We start from the raw sequence: 17,639 nt of genomic DNA on the forward strand, positions 1-17,639 counted from the left end.
AGAAAACTCTCAGCAACGGGGAACGGGAGCCCCGCGCCAATGGCCCCGTCCCCAACTCAAAGGAGAATTTCTAAGGAGCTTCTGCTGCTTTACAGAAACTATCTCTTAGAAAACGACTGATTCTTTTGTTTTTTAGCTAAGAACAGCATAAATGTAATAAAAACAAACACTGGGAACACTTTTAAAATAGATCAAAAGATGATCGGAGTAGGTCTTTAAGCAACTGTGAAAATATACCGTATTTTCTGGACTATTAATCGCTCCAGATTATAAATTGCACCAGCCCAAAAATGCATTATAAAGTAGAAAAAAACACAGATAAGTCTCACTGGACTATAAGTCGCATTTTGACGGGAAATTTATTTGACAAAATCTGAGACCAAGAACTAATAACTTGCACAACCTCATATGACACAATCATAGCAGACTGTTTATCTCATAATTTCACAGTAATTCTTTCTCATACTTATTTATTTATTGTTTTCATGAAGCATCATTGGCCAACTAATACTCTGTCTTCATCCTGTATTTGTAGAAACAGTTGTCATTTTTATTGCATTTCTGAATCTATGAAATCATTGGAAAATAGAATATTATGTTTTATCCTTCAAGATCTTACTGTAAAAAAAGGTTTGCTGATTCTCTGAGTCACTTAACATACTCTTAACACTTGACATACCTCATACATCAAATTGACCCAGGAACATCCTCTCTGTTCCTCACAAATGAACACAACAGGAGGGTTAACAATGAATGTATTTCAATTTATTTCTAATATAAGTCGCTGCGGAGTAGAAGTCGCACCCCTTGCCAAACTATGAAAAAAAGGGCGACTAATAGTCCGGAAAATACGGTAGTCTGAATGCTCTTACAGGTAATGACTAAAATTAATGTTTCACTGCAATGCTAAAAAGTGATATTTGATTTTGTCATGGCTATTGCATATGAAAACTTCCTCACAAATGTAGTCCTTTATTGTTTATCAATTACACCAAATATTGGTGTAATAGTCCCATGCATGCATAAGTACTAAAAATAAATTATTGACAGTACTACTGACAAAAAGGTGATGGCACTGGATCAAGCAACTGTCGGATTGTTTGCATGAGCTCTCCCTGCCATGTCCATGGAGTGCTTGACTTGCAGGCTGCCGGGTGACCTGCTGGCTCCTCGCTGCTGTAGAGCGGCACGTATGGCGTTAATGCTCCGACGGGGTGTTGATTGAGCTTCCCGAAAGCCAGTGACGCATGTTGCCTTTGTCTGGCAACCATCCCAGGATATGAATTGAGGCCATATTCGGCCTGTCAGCGCCATGTGTTCGCTCTCCTCTGAGCACAGTGGCTGATGCCACTCAACCGCCACTTCCCTACCTCCCACCTATTGCTATCTCTGCGGGCACCCCATGCCTAGCAGGTCTGCGCTAATGAAGTCAAATTAATTTAATGGATGCCTGTGCTGCCTGCGTCCGAGGCGCTTGGCAGGGAAAACCATTCTAATGCTATTCTCCATATAAAGCTTCTAGCGTCACTCAGATCCACGAGCGGCTGTAGCTTCTGCCTGTCATACACATCAGCTTCCAAGAGGGTGATCTGCTCAGTGGGGTTGTTCAGTTGTTCCAGTGAGGTTTAGAAATGGCCCTTAAAGCCCAAAGAAAATACATCAGAGAGTTTTCCACAGTTAATTTAGGAAAGGGGCAAGGTGTGCTCCCTAATTAATCCAAACCACATTGATCGGGAGACAAATAGCAAATGGACCTGAGTGACAGCCCTCATTACCACAAACCTCTGTATGCTTTTGAGCCTAAAATTCCATGGTAGTTTTATTGGGGATACAGTATTTTTTCTATAATCCTAGAAGTTTTTGTACATTTCCCCCCAGCTGGTAAGGATCAAAACAGAGTGGTTTTGCACACCGGGGCCTGCCATGGCTGGGGTTTCTGCTTTAATTGAAGGCAGCTGGCCCCTGTGCATGTTTGGGCCACATATCAGTGTACTCTCCAGGGTTATCTTTCCACATCGCGTACACATTTGCCCATGGAAAGCTCCCCCCCGAGTATAAAGGAAGCAGGGACGGGCAGAGCTTGAGGTCTGGCAGTCGCCATGCACATCCACAGGCATCCTAGTGTTTGGATTGACTTGGAGATCTCAAGTGGTTTGCAGAAGACAGGGATTGTGTTTCTATCAGTGGGCAGGAGGGAGGCTTATTACTCACTTCCTTTGTTGTCCATCATGACCGTTAGGGCGGCAGATGATGCTCTCCGCAAAGACACAAAGTTGTGAAACCTGGCCTTAGTGTGGAATATGCGGTAACTGGAGAAAAATAAAGAGCCTTGAGAAATGGCTCCGGCTTCTGACTTCATGATTAATGTCTGTTGATGCTTCTAGTAATATTCCTACCAAAAATATGGCAAGAACTCGACATTAGTGACTGGTCTCTTTGTCTGAAAAGGAAATTAAGCCTCTGTAAACATTCTCTTTGTAGCCACAGAGTGAACCTTAACTTGATTTACTAATATATTGCTGGCCAAAGAGGAAGCAACACTTCTTCAGAGAAATCTTATCCAATATGGCACAGTTCCCAATAACAACAAGGGAACTCTATATTTATCCCTGATTGCAAATGGCATTTGTTGTTGAGTAAAAACTAGTCCTCTTGCATTAGGAAGTCCTCTGCAGACGAGCCAAAGCAGGGACAGACTTGCGCCTAAATGCACACAAGCTCTGCGTTGCATCTCCATCCAAAAAAAATGTGTAAGTAATTATAGTTCAGACATGTTTATCGAATAAAAACCCACTCAGGCATTGTGTTCATGCACGATCAAAAACGGTCAAATCTTACATCCAAACATAAAAACATTTGTGTCTTTTTCGTCTTCCCGCAGAACAGCTGCGCCCAATATGGAGTCAGTTTTACTCTTGCTACTCATGTGGAAAAATGTATATACAGCAGTTGGACTGATATTCAGATGCAGACGAACAGAGACAATGAATGAATTTCAATAGCTCCAACATGCATTAAGGATGGGGTCAGTCAGTTTAGCCACAAATGTATTGAGAAAACATGTCATAAGTGGTTATGTTGCACATGCCATTGAGTGTATTAACAGCTGTAACAGAGTTCCATTCAAGGCTTATTATTCAAAATGAGGCAAACCAACTACATTATGAAGAATCCAGTTATTTTTAAAAGGAAAATAAATCAATAAAAACCCTTTTCTATAACACTCACTTAATAATTGAACACACAGCAAATAGCATTCTGCAGGTGTGCTTGATGCAACGTGGCGCCACAGCTGGTGTAAAACCATACAGTTGGCTTGTTTGATGTGGCGTGCCGTGATTTCTCTATTGGCGTATCACTGAACTAAGGAGATCTCTAGCAGAAAATTGTTCAATCGAGCGTTTCGCCTGGCCATTGCTGAAAACTCTAGCACTACAGAGCGAGAGCTCTCAGGTGGGGAAAAACAGTGAAGAAACCCATCACTGTAAAATGACTATTCCGCGTTTAGGAAAAACGCAGAAAAAAACGGGTTTTCATGGAGGCAACAATAACAATGATCAGGAACTACTGAATGTGGTTAAGTGGGGACGATTTTTCTCCAAGCATCTGTGTTTCTGAGGCAGAGTGGTGCCGTTGCTGTTATGATTTTAACAGAACAAAGAGATGTTCTACTAACATTCACTGCCAACACAAGCAGACTTCCTGGGCAGGAACAGTAAGTGAAGGAAGATTACAGTGCTGATGCCATGGTTTTTTTTTTACACCTCCTTTGCTCTCTGACAGGGCCGATGTGGTTTTGCTTGCCACAACCCTTCCATTTTCATCTGCCAACTTCGGAGCTAACCTTTAAGGGAGAATCTGGGCCGGGGTACTGGATGCCACATCAATGACTCTACGGCTACGCTGACTGTCCTTACATCGCTGGGTGACATGCATTACTACTGACAAGCTGTCTTTGCTGATGTCAGTTTGCTGTGTCTGCTGGCTGGCCCTGCAGAAGCTTCCAGTCTTTCTCTGTCATCATGCCTTTTCTTCCCAACATGCACTGGGGCGGGTTTTCACTGCTAAGCGCAGCCGTACGCATTTTTTGTGTGCCTCTGAGCTTTCACACACACCCACACACAAATCCCATCAGGGCAACCTTTTTCACTTAAAATGTGTTCCTTGATCTCCACATGCTTAGGCCCAACATTTTCAGGGGATGCAGTCGCACACAAAGAATAAAACACAAGCCACTTGAACATACAAAGAGACCATCTTGTAAACAGCTGAAAATAAATAAAAAAGTTAAGTGTTTCCAGTTTTACTGGCATATTCTCAAAAGAAGGAACGACATAAAACCCCCTAATGGAAACGTGTCAAAAGTAGGTTGAAGTGTACCTCTAACACTCACTTCATTCAAAAGTGTTTTTCTTGGTGTTTTTAAAATTTTCTTGTAGAATATTTCTCATGATGGAAGACAAAATCAAGCTTAAAATTGCATTTCTGAGTATTTCTTTGTTCAAATCGTTGTGAATTTGGTGCAAAACCTTTTTTCTAACCCTTGTGCTATCCTAGGCACTTTAACATTGGGAGTTGGGTCATCTAGACCCACTAGACACTACGATAAACCTTTTTTTTCCCAATGATTTGTGAACCTCTCTGGTGTCCATGGATTACATGAAATCTTTCCACCTTTGTCCACCTTTGTCATGGTAGGGAGAACACGTCAAATATAAGGGTGGGGTCATCTAAGAAAGCACAAGGGTTAAAACAGATTGCAGCTGTGATTTAGAAGCTTCCTGTTCCGCTCCATTCTGATGCATCTGCTTGTAGATGAATAGATCCATAGATCTTCATTTCTCTCTTCCAAACTTGCCCTCAAAATTGTATGTCTGGATATCTTAGAAATTGCTTGCAATTTTCGTTGCCCTGGTAATGTTAGGTTGATGTTGTGAGGGGCTGTAAGCTAGTGTAAGATTTTGTAAAGCGATGGAGGATGGGGAGTGGGGGCGGGCTTACTAGGTGCCTACGGTCCCACCCGCAATTAAGCTAGTGAGAGACTGTGTAAACCAGGGGTGGGCAATTATTCTAAGTCGCGGCCCACATTGGGTTCTAAAATTCGATAGATGGGCCGGACCACGAGCAGATGAGTGGAGTGAGAATGATTTAACATGGAATGTAGATGAAAACATTTGTATTGAAAATTATATTCTACATCAGAATATTTTAGAGTTTTTAGTTTAAAACCTTTGTTCCCATTTTAGATCAATTTTTTATTGTGAAGCCCTTTGGTACCTTCAAGGAGTTGTAAAGTGCCAATTGAATAAAGTTTCATTCATTCATGATCCTTTTAATAAAATAAATAAATAAAAAATAAATAACTATATTTATGAAATAAAACAATGACCAAATAACACTATGATCTTCAAAGACAAAAATTCAGGAAAAATGTACTGATACATTTAAAAAAAAACACACACGAAAAAAATTAAATAGTGGATCCTCTTCCTGTCATGGTTTTGAGTTTGTTGTCTTGTTTTTCGTCTTAGTTCTTGTTCTGTCTTGTTTTCTGTTTCCTGTTTTATTTTGAAAGGTCCTGTCTTGTCTTGTTTCTTGAGTTTTACTTCCTTTGGTCCCCATCAGCCCTGATCGTGTCCACCTGTGTCTTGTCTGCCCTGTCTGTATTTAAGTCTTGTCTTTGCCTTCCTCCTGTGCTGGTTCATTACCTCTGTTATGGTGTTCATGTCCTGTCTAGTCCATGGTCCTGTCTCTTGCCTCGTCCACGTTTCATGCCCCGCCAAGTAAGTTTTTGTTTTGTGAACCTGCTCTGCAGCGCTTTTTGTATGTTTCCTTGTATTAAACCCACTAGTCCCTGATCCTCGTGCCTCCGCCTCTGCTTCTGGGTCCAACCGGCTCTCGAGCCACCCCACCACACATGACACTTCCGTCATAATCTTAGTAAAGACTTTGAGGGCTGCTGTTCCTCATGCGTCTCACAGTTTGCGGAGCTGTGCTGAGTCCTGCACGTCTGTTTCTCATCCAGTAATTATGAAAAAGCAAATTTCTATGTCTTCTGCTGCAGCTACACATATATCTGCGTTACCTTTTCACCAGTACAGAGTTCCCTCGTTTATTGCAGAAGTTATTTTCTAAAAATAACCCGGGATCGGTGGAGTCTGATTAAAGACGTTTATGGCAGTAAAACTCCTAACTGCACACTTCTACACATTTCTCACACAGACATTAACATTTTCACATTTTTCTCTTGTTTAAATTCTCAAACCTTCCTAGAAATTAGATCCAGGATCTTAGAATGAAGAACTGAAAAGATTTCTGATCTGAAGAGCTCCGCGTTTTTGTACAGGACACACGGCTCGGATGAGATTTATTGACAAGGTCTCCAGCCAATCAGGACACAGAACAGGGTGCACTGTTTAAAAAAAACAACATAATCACTCTAAAAGAATGAGCGAAACCGGGAAATATGAACTGCGATGTAGAAAGGGAAGACTGTCTTCTGTTGTGTTTGACAGAGATTTTAGAGGGTTTTAGGTTGGAGCACAGACTACAGAAGGAGGGTATAAAATGTCACGTCTTGATCGTGTGGCCAGAGAAAAAACCAAACATGGGTCTCTGATATTGTTCAGTGGGCCGGACCAAACATGGAGGCGGGCCGGATCCAGCCCGCGGGCCGTAACTTGCCCACCCCTGGTGTAAATAAAGAGCTCTCAGCAATTCCAAGAGGAAGGGGGGATGGGGTTGCTCTGCTCCAATGCTCATTCCCAAAACTCATAGGGAAAGTTCTAATGAATTACTGCCGCTCTGCAGAAACTGTCATAGAAAACAACACAACTTTATTGATTTTGGCTAAAAATGACATGATCATGACTAAAAGACCACTGGGAACAATTTGAAAATAGATCAAAAGATGATCAAAGTGGAATTTGAGTCTATTTTGTAGTTAAGATGGGGAAAAGTCAAATCTTCTTGCTGTTTAGATACACAGATCTTTCTTAACGCAAGAGGAAAGGACTGAGTGTAGTAAAGAAGAGGGAATGAGCAGAGAAGAAGACAAAGAGGAGAAAATGACATCTCCATATTAAGGCCTGTGTTGCTGGTGTCAGTTCTAATTTCACAGTGCCTGTGGGGAGCTGAATGCAACCAGTCAGCACCGGCCTCATCTCGTTCCTCCTCCATCTTGAATCAGGGCAGACGAATCCCAAGCTGGGGGCAAAGGAATATTACTGGCAAATTGGTTTTAGATTAAAGGAGGTGGTGAGGCATTCTGCTTTCTCAGCTCTTTCCCAGGTGCACTTAATCTAATTTCATTAAAGAGATGAGGACGGATGATCACTTGTGTCGAAACATTAAGCCGATCCATTTTTCCCGTCCATAAAAAAAAAACCTCGCTATAGCTGTCAGCAGCCTGGTGGGTTGCTTATTGGTTATGGAATCTGACAACTGTAGGAGAGCAGACTGGTTCCCACAAAGCGGCAGGGGGCTGGGGAGGGGTCTGTGGGAGGGGAGACATGTCTTCAGTACATGAATATATATTAGTGCTCACTTTTCTTTGGAGGAGAGGAGGTAAAGAAGACTGATGAGTATAGAGAACAGGCTGTAGAGAAACAAGGAGGTTGTGGCAGTGGGTATATTAGAGGTCCTGTTTAAATCCCCGAAGCATCTTTGTTTTTTCATTGCTGCTGCACCACAATCTTTACAAGGTGCACCTCCCAATATATCAGTCAGGAGGAATCCACAAGCTGACAAGCCATTACTGATAAGGCTGTAAAAACGCTTGGATGTGTGATACGGCATTCAGCTGGCAAACTGGAGGAAGATAAGGAGGTTGAGGAGGAATTAATATGTCAGTCAGAGCGTGTGTGTTGCCCTGGAAGATGAGGACACCTGCGCCATAAAGGAGCTCATAGGCAGGATGTGGCGATGGTCCTCTGAGAGTCGGTCAGACACATTCTGCTGAATGACTGGTCTGCAAATAGGACTAAATCACATTAGCCAACTTGTGTGTCCTCTACTGTGACTCTGGTGCTGCTGATAGTGTGAAGAAACCACTGCAGCTTCACATTTAAGACAGGCTGCCGGTGTAAAAAACAATAAAAAGATATTCAAAGTAGCCAACCAGGAAGGAGAAGTGGGACCTAACAGAGATTGGGTGACACTTCACAAGAGTATATTAACAAATTGAGACAGGATCAATCTCACTCTACTCTTTTCTCGCCTCTCCACAGAAAGAATATCGTTTTGATAGGTTCAGAGATTATGGCAGGAACTCTGAAGGAAGGAGTTTCAGTAATGTAGCTGTAAGAATATCTGCTGCTATGAACAGGATGGTGAAAGATGTAGGACTCAAGAAAATATGCATGAAATATGTCCGTAAATATATGGGACAAATTTGACAAATTCCTTAGATCATCTGTGCATTAAAGTCTCACTCGATGTATTCTAAAAGCGTTCCCAGTGGTCTTTTAATTATGATTATGCCATTGTGAGCCAAAATCAAAAATCTGTGTTGTTTTCTGCAGAGTGACAGGACTTCATCAGAAGTTTGCCTGAGTTGTGAATGGGACTGTTGAAGCGGAGTAAGCCCACCCACTTACTGTCATCATCTGTTTACATGCTCTCCGACTAGCTTACAGCCCCTCCCAACCCCAACCTAACATTACCAGTGCAACAAAAATGGCGAGCAAATATTGGAGCTATCTAGACGTACAGTTTTGAGGCAGATGCCAGTTCAGAAGAGGAAAACTAAAACGTACGTGGATCTATTTTTCTGAAAATGAACTCATCGAAATGGAGTGGTGCGTGGAGTTTGTGGCCCATCAATTTGAGTTTGTACATAACGTTTTCAACTGTATTATTTTTTTTTATCTTCTCCTGATTCACCACAGTTTGAATAAAGAAATAATCAGAAACTCAGTTTTAAGCTTTATTTTCTAAATATACTGTATATGTATGAGAAAATTGCTACAAGAACATGTTAAAAACACCAAAAACACCATTTAGATTGGGGTGGATTTTTAAACTTAAACGTTTTCAAACATTTTCGTACAATTTGATGAACAACAGCTGAACTGACTATAATTGATTAAAGAATTTATCCAAACATGATCATTGTGAAGTGCAGTTTCAGGCCTGTGAGAGAATTTTAATCAGGATTTCATGGTCTAGAAAAGAACACATTTTTGCCAGCCCATCGTGCTGCTCCTGATGTTTGCCAGCTAAAAACTTTATGGGTCTAATTCTTAAATGAAGGGATCAGAACAGAAGAGCTTTTATGCATATCGACTTACAAAGCATTTATCTATTAGTCTTAAGTGCTTTTTGGAGCAACGTGTGGTTCAGTGCTGTGCCCAAGGACAAGCCCATGTGCATGTCGGGGCAGGCGAGGCCAAGATTCAAAACCACCAGCAGGCAGATGCTCTACCTCCTGAGCTACAGCTGCCCCACTTAATGGACTAACTGTTCTGAACACAACTGGCTGGAGGCTCAAATCTTAGACCGTGCAAGTACTGTCTGGACAGTGCAACCTCTTCATCCTTTCATCCATGACTGCAGGCAAAAAAACAACAAGCTGCTAACTAGTTAGCTCACTAATTCAGTTGCATTCCATTTCAAAAGCTCTCACTAGTGGGGAATTTGAAGCTCCTGATGGAATTTCTTGATGCAAGAAGTGTAGTTTAACCACAGCCTAGTAAGTTGAAATTCCCAGGTCATATTTCTAATTACAGAGGAGTTCATATAAGTAATATGGCTCCAGATTTTTTTAAAACCGTTGCAAACACAGTATTTTTGGATCCTCTATCAGTATATTGAACGTGTGGAATTCATGTCTGTTTTCTGACTTTTCTTTAACAGCAAAGCTCCCAGTTTTTCTACGAAATGGTTGATCACTTTTATCTCATCATTTCCATCTTTACATAACAAAGCTTATAAAGTAAGAGTCCAACAAGTCCAGCACAAAAAATATCACATTTGCAAGGCAAGGTTTTGCATAAAAAAATCAAATTTAACAAAAGTTTTCAATAAATGGCTAAACTCAATTGGAGCTCAGCCATTTTTAGGGAACTTTGAACCACTTTGAGACAAAGAAGCCATCAGCTCACGGCGTTTTATTCCATAAATACATTTGAATCTTTTATACTTTACATTTAAACTCTTTTTAAGACTGAAATTCAGCTCAAAGACCCAAACTAAAAAGCGTTTTCTTAATTCAAAACAACTTCCTCTGACTGAATATAAACATATATATTTAGTAAAAATCTTCCTGTGCTCTGCTGTAGAAATAGATGTCAAACACTCAGGTTAAATATGCAGTGAACCAAAAAAAGTACACTATAACTTTACTCAAAACATTTTGGAAAATAGAGAGTTCTTATTACCATTGTATATCACAATAAAAATAACTGACACATTTTCATTATCAGGTTTTTCTTTTCAACATTTTGAAAATATAGAAAAGTACTAGCAACAACATATTTTCTTCAATTTTTATTGACGCACAGAAACTTTCTATCACACAGTCATCTCAACTTGACTTTGCCATAGCAAATCATCACTGTTCTTCAGATACACTGTGACAAATTGCACACCTGGAGACAATATTCTAATGAAGTTAATCTGTGAAACCCTGACAATGTGGGCATTCAGGTGTCTGGTAATCTAATATGAAGAGAGTCTTCTTATTTCCAATGAATAGACATGGGAGAGTTGGCACCTGCTAGGCGAAAGGTTGCAGAAAACGATCACTGTCAAGCATTCAGGAGTGCAGGCAATTACAAATGACAGTGTTTGTCTTTGTCCTCACGAAGGCAATTTTTTTCCTCCACCTCACATTCTTTCTGTTCGGCGACGGTCTGTCAAATGATGTTTTGCTCATTGTCCTTTCCTGCATAATTTGATATGGATGATTCACGATCTTTCTCGTCAACCAGATTACAGTAATGTGTTGTTTTCCGAGTGGCTGAAAAGTTCTTCTTAGCCCCAGATGTTTGATTCAAACACCTTTGGAAGACACACCAAGTGTGCAACAGCAAGTCCAGTTTTAGAAGCAAATTTAAATTCCGAGATAATCAAAAGAACTTAGTGAATCAGTCCAAGATCTTTGAAAGCAAGAACAGAAAGTAACTGAGACATAAAACAGAAAAAGGAATCCAGAAGTGAAAAACACGAAAAACAAGATGACTGTTGATAACTTTTCTATACTTGTCTACTTTGCTGCTTTTTTATTTTAGGAACATAATGCTCTGTGCCTGACATTTCAACAAGGCCATCATTTCTTGTGCTGAACCTACTTTTGGCAAACCCCCGTTTGTGGTTTAAATAACTATTTACTGTCTTAGTCACCACTTCCTTACAGGTGGATACGGGTTGTCTGTGGGTGAAAAATAGGCAAACATGTATTGGGTCGGCACAAAATTTTAAGATCGTAGATCTCCTGGTTGTTTTTTTGAGTTGTTTTTTTCTGAACAGGCAGTCTGACACTTCTACAGCAATGCAGAAAACACTGCAGAATTTTTGCAAAACTTCCAGAGTGGAGCTTGTCATTTTCCCCCTTCCTTCTTGGTGTTTTTCTGCATGGTCACATTAAATTTTTATAACGTTAAAAAGTCAAAATCTGTGACACTGCAAGGTTTTGGGGGTCTGAAGTAACTGAGCAAAAGGGAAAATAAAACCTTGTAATGGGAAGCACTCTCAGAGATTCCTTCCCATTTTACTCTGTGTTCGAACCCCCCACAGTGATGCCAAGGAGCCGCATGGAAACTGACAGGCCTGCTACGTCTCTCCGTCATGTCAGCTAGCAAACGCCCTTGGTTGCGTCTTGCTTCAATGAAGAGATAAAAGCCTATTGACTTGCCAGGCTACAGTTAATGCAAATTGGGCCTGCTATCAATGTATTATTTATAGTCAGAGTTGCAGACATTTCCACGGAACCGAAGGCTAAGCTTACAGAAGATTAAGCATGCTATCTCGTTCATTTACCAGGGGGTAATTGCTAAACTGTAGAGGAATTAGGATGTTTGAGGTTCCCCAAAGGCGCTCTATCTTGTAAACAGGTGGCTGCCATTAGCTCACCAAATCTAACTTTGCAACAAACAAATACACAGGAGGCGAACCTGATAGAGTGCATCTGGCAAACTGCCTGAGAGTTAAAATCGGAAATAACTTAGGAGGCTCACTGATGACACATCCTGGGAAAACAATCCAATACAGGTGGTATGCAATGATAACAGATGTTGAACACAGAGTTTAACACCGAACCTCAACGCACTTCTAACTTCCTGTTTAAAAAAGAAAGAAAGAGAATACTAATCAACAGTAGCAGGGAGCTCTCGGTCAGCCATCAGACTTTTGTCTCTTTGGGCAGTTCCCATTTTGTTAGTGTTCCCTCGCTATATCGCGGGTTCTCTTTTCGTGGTCTTGCTGTTATACGGATTCTTTCATTTAGCATTTTTTTTTTTAAACAGCATTATGTTTTGGGACCTGACTGGCCGCATTAGCATATTTATAATACCTGTAACTAGCAAAGTGTTTGCAACACGTAAAAATAGACGGATTCAACTAAAACAAATGTAACTTGATCACACTAACTTCTATAAAAAATAAAATAAAAAAATACAGTCAGACACTGTTACACATTAGCCATGTTAGTGTATTCACAATCCCTGTTATTCCCAACCTTATTAGTGACACGTAGAAAAAAAAGACTGATATTGTCAAAACAAAGTTTACCATGACCATGATAACACCCAAACTTTTTAGTAAAAAAAGAACAATCTGAAAGTGCTACAAGTTAGCCACATTAGCATATTAACTATAACACCCAACCTTTGTTGCAACATATAAAAAAGTCCAGACTGATGTTGTTAAAACGAAAATTACAGTGACTATTCTAACTCCCAAACTTGTTAGTAACACATAGAAATTAAACACAGTTTGACAGCGTGTTAGCTGCGTTAGCCTATTTACAATAACACCCAACCAAACAATCTTTGAATGATATCAGGTCTTTGTTTTGGTTTTACCAATACTGGATATTTTCCTCTATGCAGGTTTAACTTTGAGAGTTAAAACAAGAGAGAAACGTTGGAAAATCTTATTGTGTTTCTGAAAAAAGTGTATAAAGTGTGTAGTGAGGGGTTTTAGCCTTTAAACATCTACAATAAATGTAAAAAATAATGATGTTTGCTCTGTGTATTTCACCTGTTTTGTGTTATTTTTGGAACGTAACTCCCACGATAAACAAAGGACCACTTCATCCCCAACTTCCAACCACTTCTGGCGGTTTGTGAATGAACACAAAAAAAGCAGTTCTTACCTTCTCCTCAATTTCAGTCTCACTGTCACACTGCAACATAAAAGCAGACACAGGAAATGTCAAAGAACTATTCATCAATTATCTCTGGTAGAATTTTTGTTGTTGTTTGCAATATCTCATATACTGGCCCCTTTCAATGCAAACAAGAGGGAAAGAGAAGTGTGGCAGGAATTATTTCCCACTTTTATAAGGAGTATAGCCCCTACTAAGTGTGTTTTTGTCTCGAGTTCAATGCAGTAAATTTGCAAAAGAAAAACAAATACTGCTTTACAGACTTTCCATATTAAGAGTCTGTTCAGTGATTTTGCATTCAGCTGCAGCTGGTTATTTAGCCCTCAAGTGTGCTTTAAAATTAAAATTACATCTCAAGGACACAGGGAGCTTAGACCTTTAGAATTCTCCAAGACAGCACCTATTATGTGTGGTATTTCAAATTTGCCTTGTGACAAACCAGTATTCATTATGTGTGTCAGATTTGAACAGAGATAAAGGAACTGAATAACAAGAAAGGTTGTTTGCTGATAGATGTTTTGTCTAACATGGCCAAAGGCCACATCACTTTTTTTTAGTGATGGTGGTGAAGCACCTTGTCTATGACACTTGAAATCGCACAAGCTGTTTCTCTCCTCTATATATGGGGGAAAGTAAAAAAAAAAAAAAAAAGTCAAACTTATAAAATAAAGAAAGAAATTCTGTTGTGCCTGGTCTTTTAGTTAAAACAGGGCTTGTATGTGTGGAGACCATATTCCACAACTGTAACCCTTGTGCTATCCTAGGCACTTTAACATTGGGAGTTGGGTCATTTAGACCCACTAGACAGTGCGCTGAAGCTTTTTCTTCAATGATTTGTGATATTCACTGGTGTCCATGGATTACATGAAATCTTTCCACCTTTATCCACCTTTGTCATGGTAGGAACAACACGTCAATGTAAGGGTGGGGTCATCTAAGATAGCACAAGGGTTAAATCCATCAAGTAGGAGACTTATTTTTATTTCCAACTCTTACTTTCTGCTTTGTCATTTTGGCAGAAAGCCTTCTTCCTAAAGAAAAGTGCAAAAGTGAAGTGGTCAAGCTGCAGGACAGTCCCACTGGACCTCACAGCAGGAAGTGAGGAGCAAAGCAACTCTATCGCATAGCACATGTTGGTGGTGGTGGGGGGCACCGTCCCTTGTAAAAATCTGTCTTCAATCTGTCAATTAAGTTCCTGTGGCAACATTTAAGTGGAGCCTCTTTATTTTGTTTGACTTGCTGTCAAAGCAGGGGACAATGAGAAGGGAGCTGGGTCAATGGAATCACAGTGCCCCTTTGTTGTTAGTGCGGTGGGTCCAAATGTATAATTAAGTAACGAGAGTAATCAGAACAAGGGGCTCCGTGGCCAAAATCTCTCAGGAGACCAGAAAGGGGCAAGTGTGTGTGGGTGTCCATGCCCCATTATCCATCCTTCTATTTCCAGACAAGTAATACAGCAGGGGTTCTTGGTGCCAGAAGCTTCTGTGTAAAACAATGTGACTCAACTCCTTTAGGAGGCTTTGTTGTTGGGATTACATGAATAACTGCACATAACTCCACACACTGCCCGAACGTATGTTTTTATTTCAATTAAAAAACAATGTAAAATTAAAATGATAACAAATTGCTAACTTAAACAGGAACTTAAAAATGTCTATTCTGACAAATATTGTGTTTTTGATCTTTTTACCATGTGCTATTTTTGGATGATAGAGGACATATTTATATAAAGAAAATTAATCTCAAAATTGCATTTGAGTATTTCTTTATTCAAATCATTTTGAATCAGGAGCAGATGAAAAAAATGCAGTTTGAAAAACTCGTATTTGTGACATAGAAAATACACGCTCTGCTCTGCAACAAAGACGGGGAGGGTAAAGGAAGGCGGGGTTGCTTTTCACCCACAATCCCGTTCTCAACTCACAGGGGAATTTCTGATGAATCTGCCAAAACTATGCCCTAGAAAACGACTAATGTGTAACAGTCTCTGAATGTTTTTTTTTTATTTTGGCTAAAAACGGCATAATCAGAACAGAAATAAAAGACCGCTGAGAACGCTTTGACAGTAGATCAAAAGATAACCATGTCTTTTTTTTCTATAAACAGCTCTTTTAGTACGTGGCAACAGAAAGTACAACTGCTGTAATGTCTAGACTTAGCCTGTACCAGGATGACATCTTTGTTAGCTCTCTCTTCTGCCATATTAAGGTTCAACTGACCCCAACCCAAACCATTAACACTCCACCACCATGCCTAACAACTATAATTACGTGTGCATGCTGATGCTCTGGTATTCATCAACCTATGATTAATTTCTTAATATGAGGGGAGGGAATATATGAATTTGTTTCATCCATCTCCCTTTCAAGCAATTAATTAAGCTTTATTTGAGAACCTAATATGTTACGGATTCAATGTGTCATGTAATGTATGTATAAGTGCAAACATGTGTATGATTAAGAGTAATTACAATGGATTAATTTAAATGTATATTTGGATGTATGTGCATATGAACTATTTTTTCATTTTCTAATCAATGCATTAATATATCCCATAATTGGGTTTATTATATCTCTGTATTAACACACATTTGTGTCTTTGTCTTCTTTAGTTTGTTTTTGAAATAAACAAGTCTGCAACATATTTTTAGCAGAAGTCTTGTGGATTCAGATGGAACTTTACTGATCTAAGCTCCCATGTCCTTTTTATTAACAATTTTGGCAATTTCTCTCAGCACTTACCATCTGACCTTGAGAAGTTAATTGAAAAGTGATGAAGAAAAGTGAGTTTCTGTTTTTTCTGGCAACATGTTAACAGACACCTTTAAAAACCAGAACTGTATGCATCCAACACATTTCTTTTTGCAGAGGTGTTACCACTTGTCAACAATCTAATCAAGTGCTTTTGATTGATAGCACCTCCTTGTTACTTCAACTGCTAATTTAAATCATGGCAGTACAGGTGAACTTAATTCATCACACATACTAACAGATTTGATGGTGGATTTGAGGAATGATTGCACCAACAGAATATAAAAAGAAGATTTAAGAGAGCTATACCTTTTAAAAGTATCCAAATATATAGTTTGTGTCAGGAGATTTAATGGGAATTTATTTAGGGGATGTTTTTCATACTTTTAGTAACTAATATAAAAACTCCAGTTCAGATGTCATTGAAAGAATGGTGGACATGTGTGCACTCCCTTTTGCATTGTTTTCCTAATAAATTAAATAGCAAACCTACATTAAAAAGACCCGGTGTTTGCTTCTTAAACTATACCCAACAAGCAGAAAAAAGAAATGTTGAAATAAACGAAAATCACAAACCCAGACAAAGTTATAAAACTTAAAAAAAAAAAAAACTTCATAGGTATTTTTATCATTTTCTATTCAGAATGATTTTTTTTTAAAAGAAAATGACTTTATAACCTGAATAGCCAAATGTTACAGACACATACAATTTTTTTCTATGCTTTGGAAAAAAGACATTAAATAAAAATCTGCTTTGTTGTTTTGTTCGTCACACATAACTTTCATAAGCTGTATGTTTTGACCTGCTTTAAGTGTCCGACAAAATGGTCTCTAAACTAATTTATAATCTGGAGTACCTTATGGATGAATTCTGGTTGTGATGACTGTTGGCGAAAAGTTAGCTTTTTTTTTTTTACAATGTCCAAAGTTTGTGGGTTATTCTGAATACATAATGTGAAGCAGTGTTGAACTTTGTTCTTCTTTTACATGTATTTACAAGATTGGGAGATACAGGTACTGTGAATACGCTAATGTGTAGCGGCGTCTGACTATTCTTTTTTCTTGTGTTAAGGTTGGGAGTTACTGGTCTTGTGAATATGCTAACACGGCTAATGTGCAACAGTGTCTGATTGTTTTTTTTATGTTGTTCCTAAAATGGTTGGGAGTTACAGGTATTATGAAAACACTAACGCACCTAATGTGCATAACTATTATAAACAAGATTTGGAGTTAGCCTAGTCACAGTAACATCTGCTTTAGTGGTATCAGTCTGGATTTACACGTGTTGCAAACAAGGTTGGGAGTTACAGGTACAGTGAATACTCCACCATGGCTAATACTTTTAATGTGGCTAATGTGTAGCGTGTTAAAAACAAGTTCTAGAATTACTGTGAACACTGCTAATAAAGCCTGACTGACGGACTTATCTCTGACATTTTTGTCTCACTTACATTTTATCAGGCTGAGATCAAATCCAAAACCTTTATTTCTTTGTTTTGATCTGTGCTATTCTTTGTCATACAGCTACAAATATGACTTCCACTTCTCCGTTGCTAGAAATG

At 39.3% G+C, this 17,639-nt stretch overlaps 1 protein-coding gene across 17 annotated transcripts in view; it reads right to left on the reverse strand.

The window, feature by feature from the left end:
- fbrsl1 (fibrosin-like 1) overlaps positions 1-17,639 on the reverse strand; it is a 358,217-nt gene that overhangs the window by 99,972 nt on the left and 240,606 nt on the right. For 16 of the 17 annotated variants that reach the window (XM_023958686.2, XM_078952659.1, XM_078952658.1 and 13 more), the window contains one exon: positions 13,316-13,345. The exons of the other annotated variant lie outside the window; for it this stretch is intronic. In XM_023958686.2, coding sequence (XP_023814454.1) covers positions 13,316-13,345 — 30 coding nt within the window. The remainder of the gene's footprint in view (positions 1-13,315; positions 13,346-17,639) is intronic. 17 annotated transcript variants of the gene reach the window in all.

This window comes from Oryzias latipes, chromosome 9, assembly GCF_053564925.1.
Source record: "Oryzias latipes strain Hd-rR chromosome 9, Olatipes_Hd-rR_3.1".
In the NCBI taxonomy this organism is placed as follows: Eukaryota; Metazoa; Chordata; class Actinopteri; order Beloniformes; family Adrianichthyidae; genus Oryzias; species Oryzias latipes.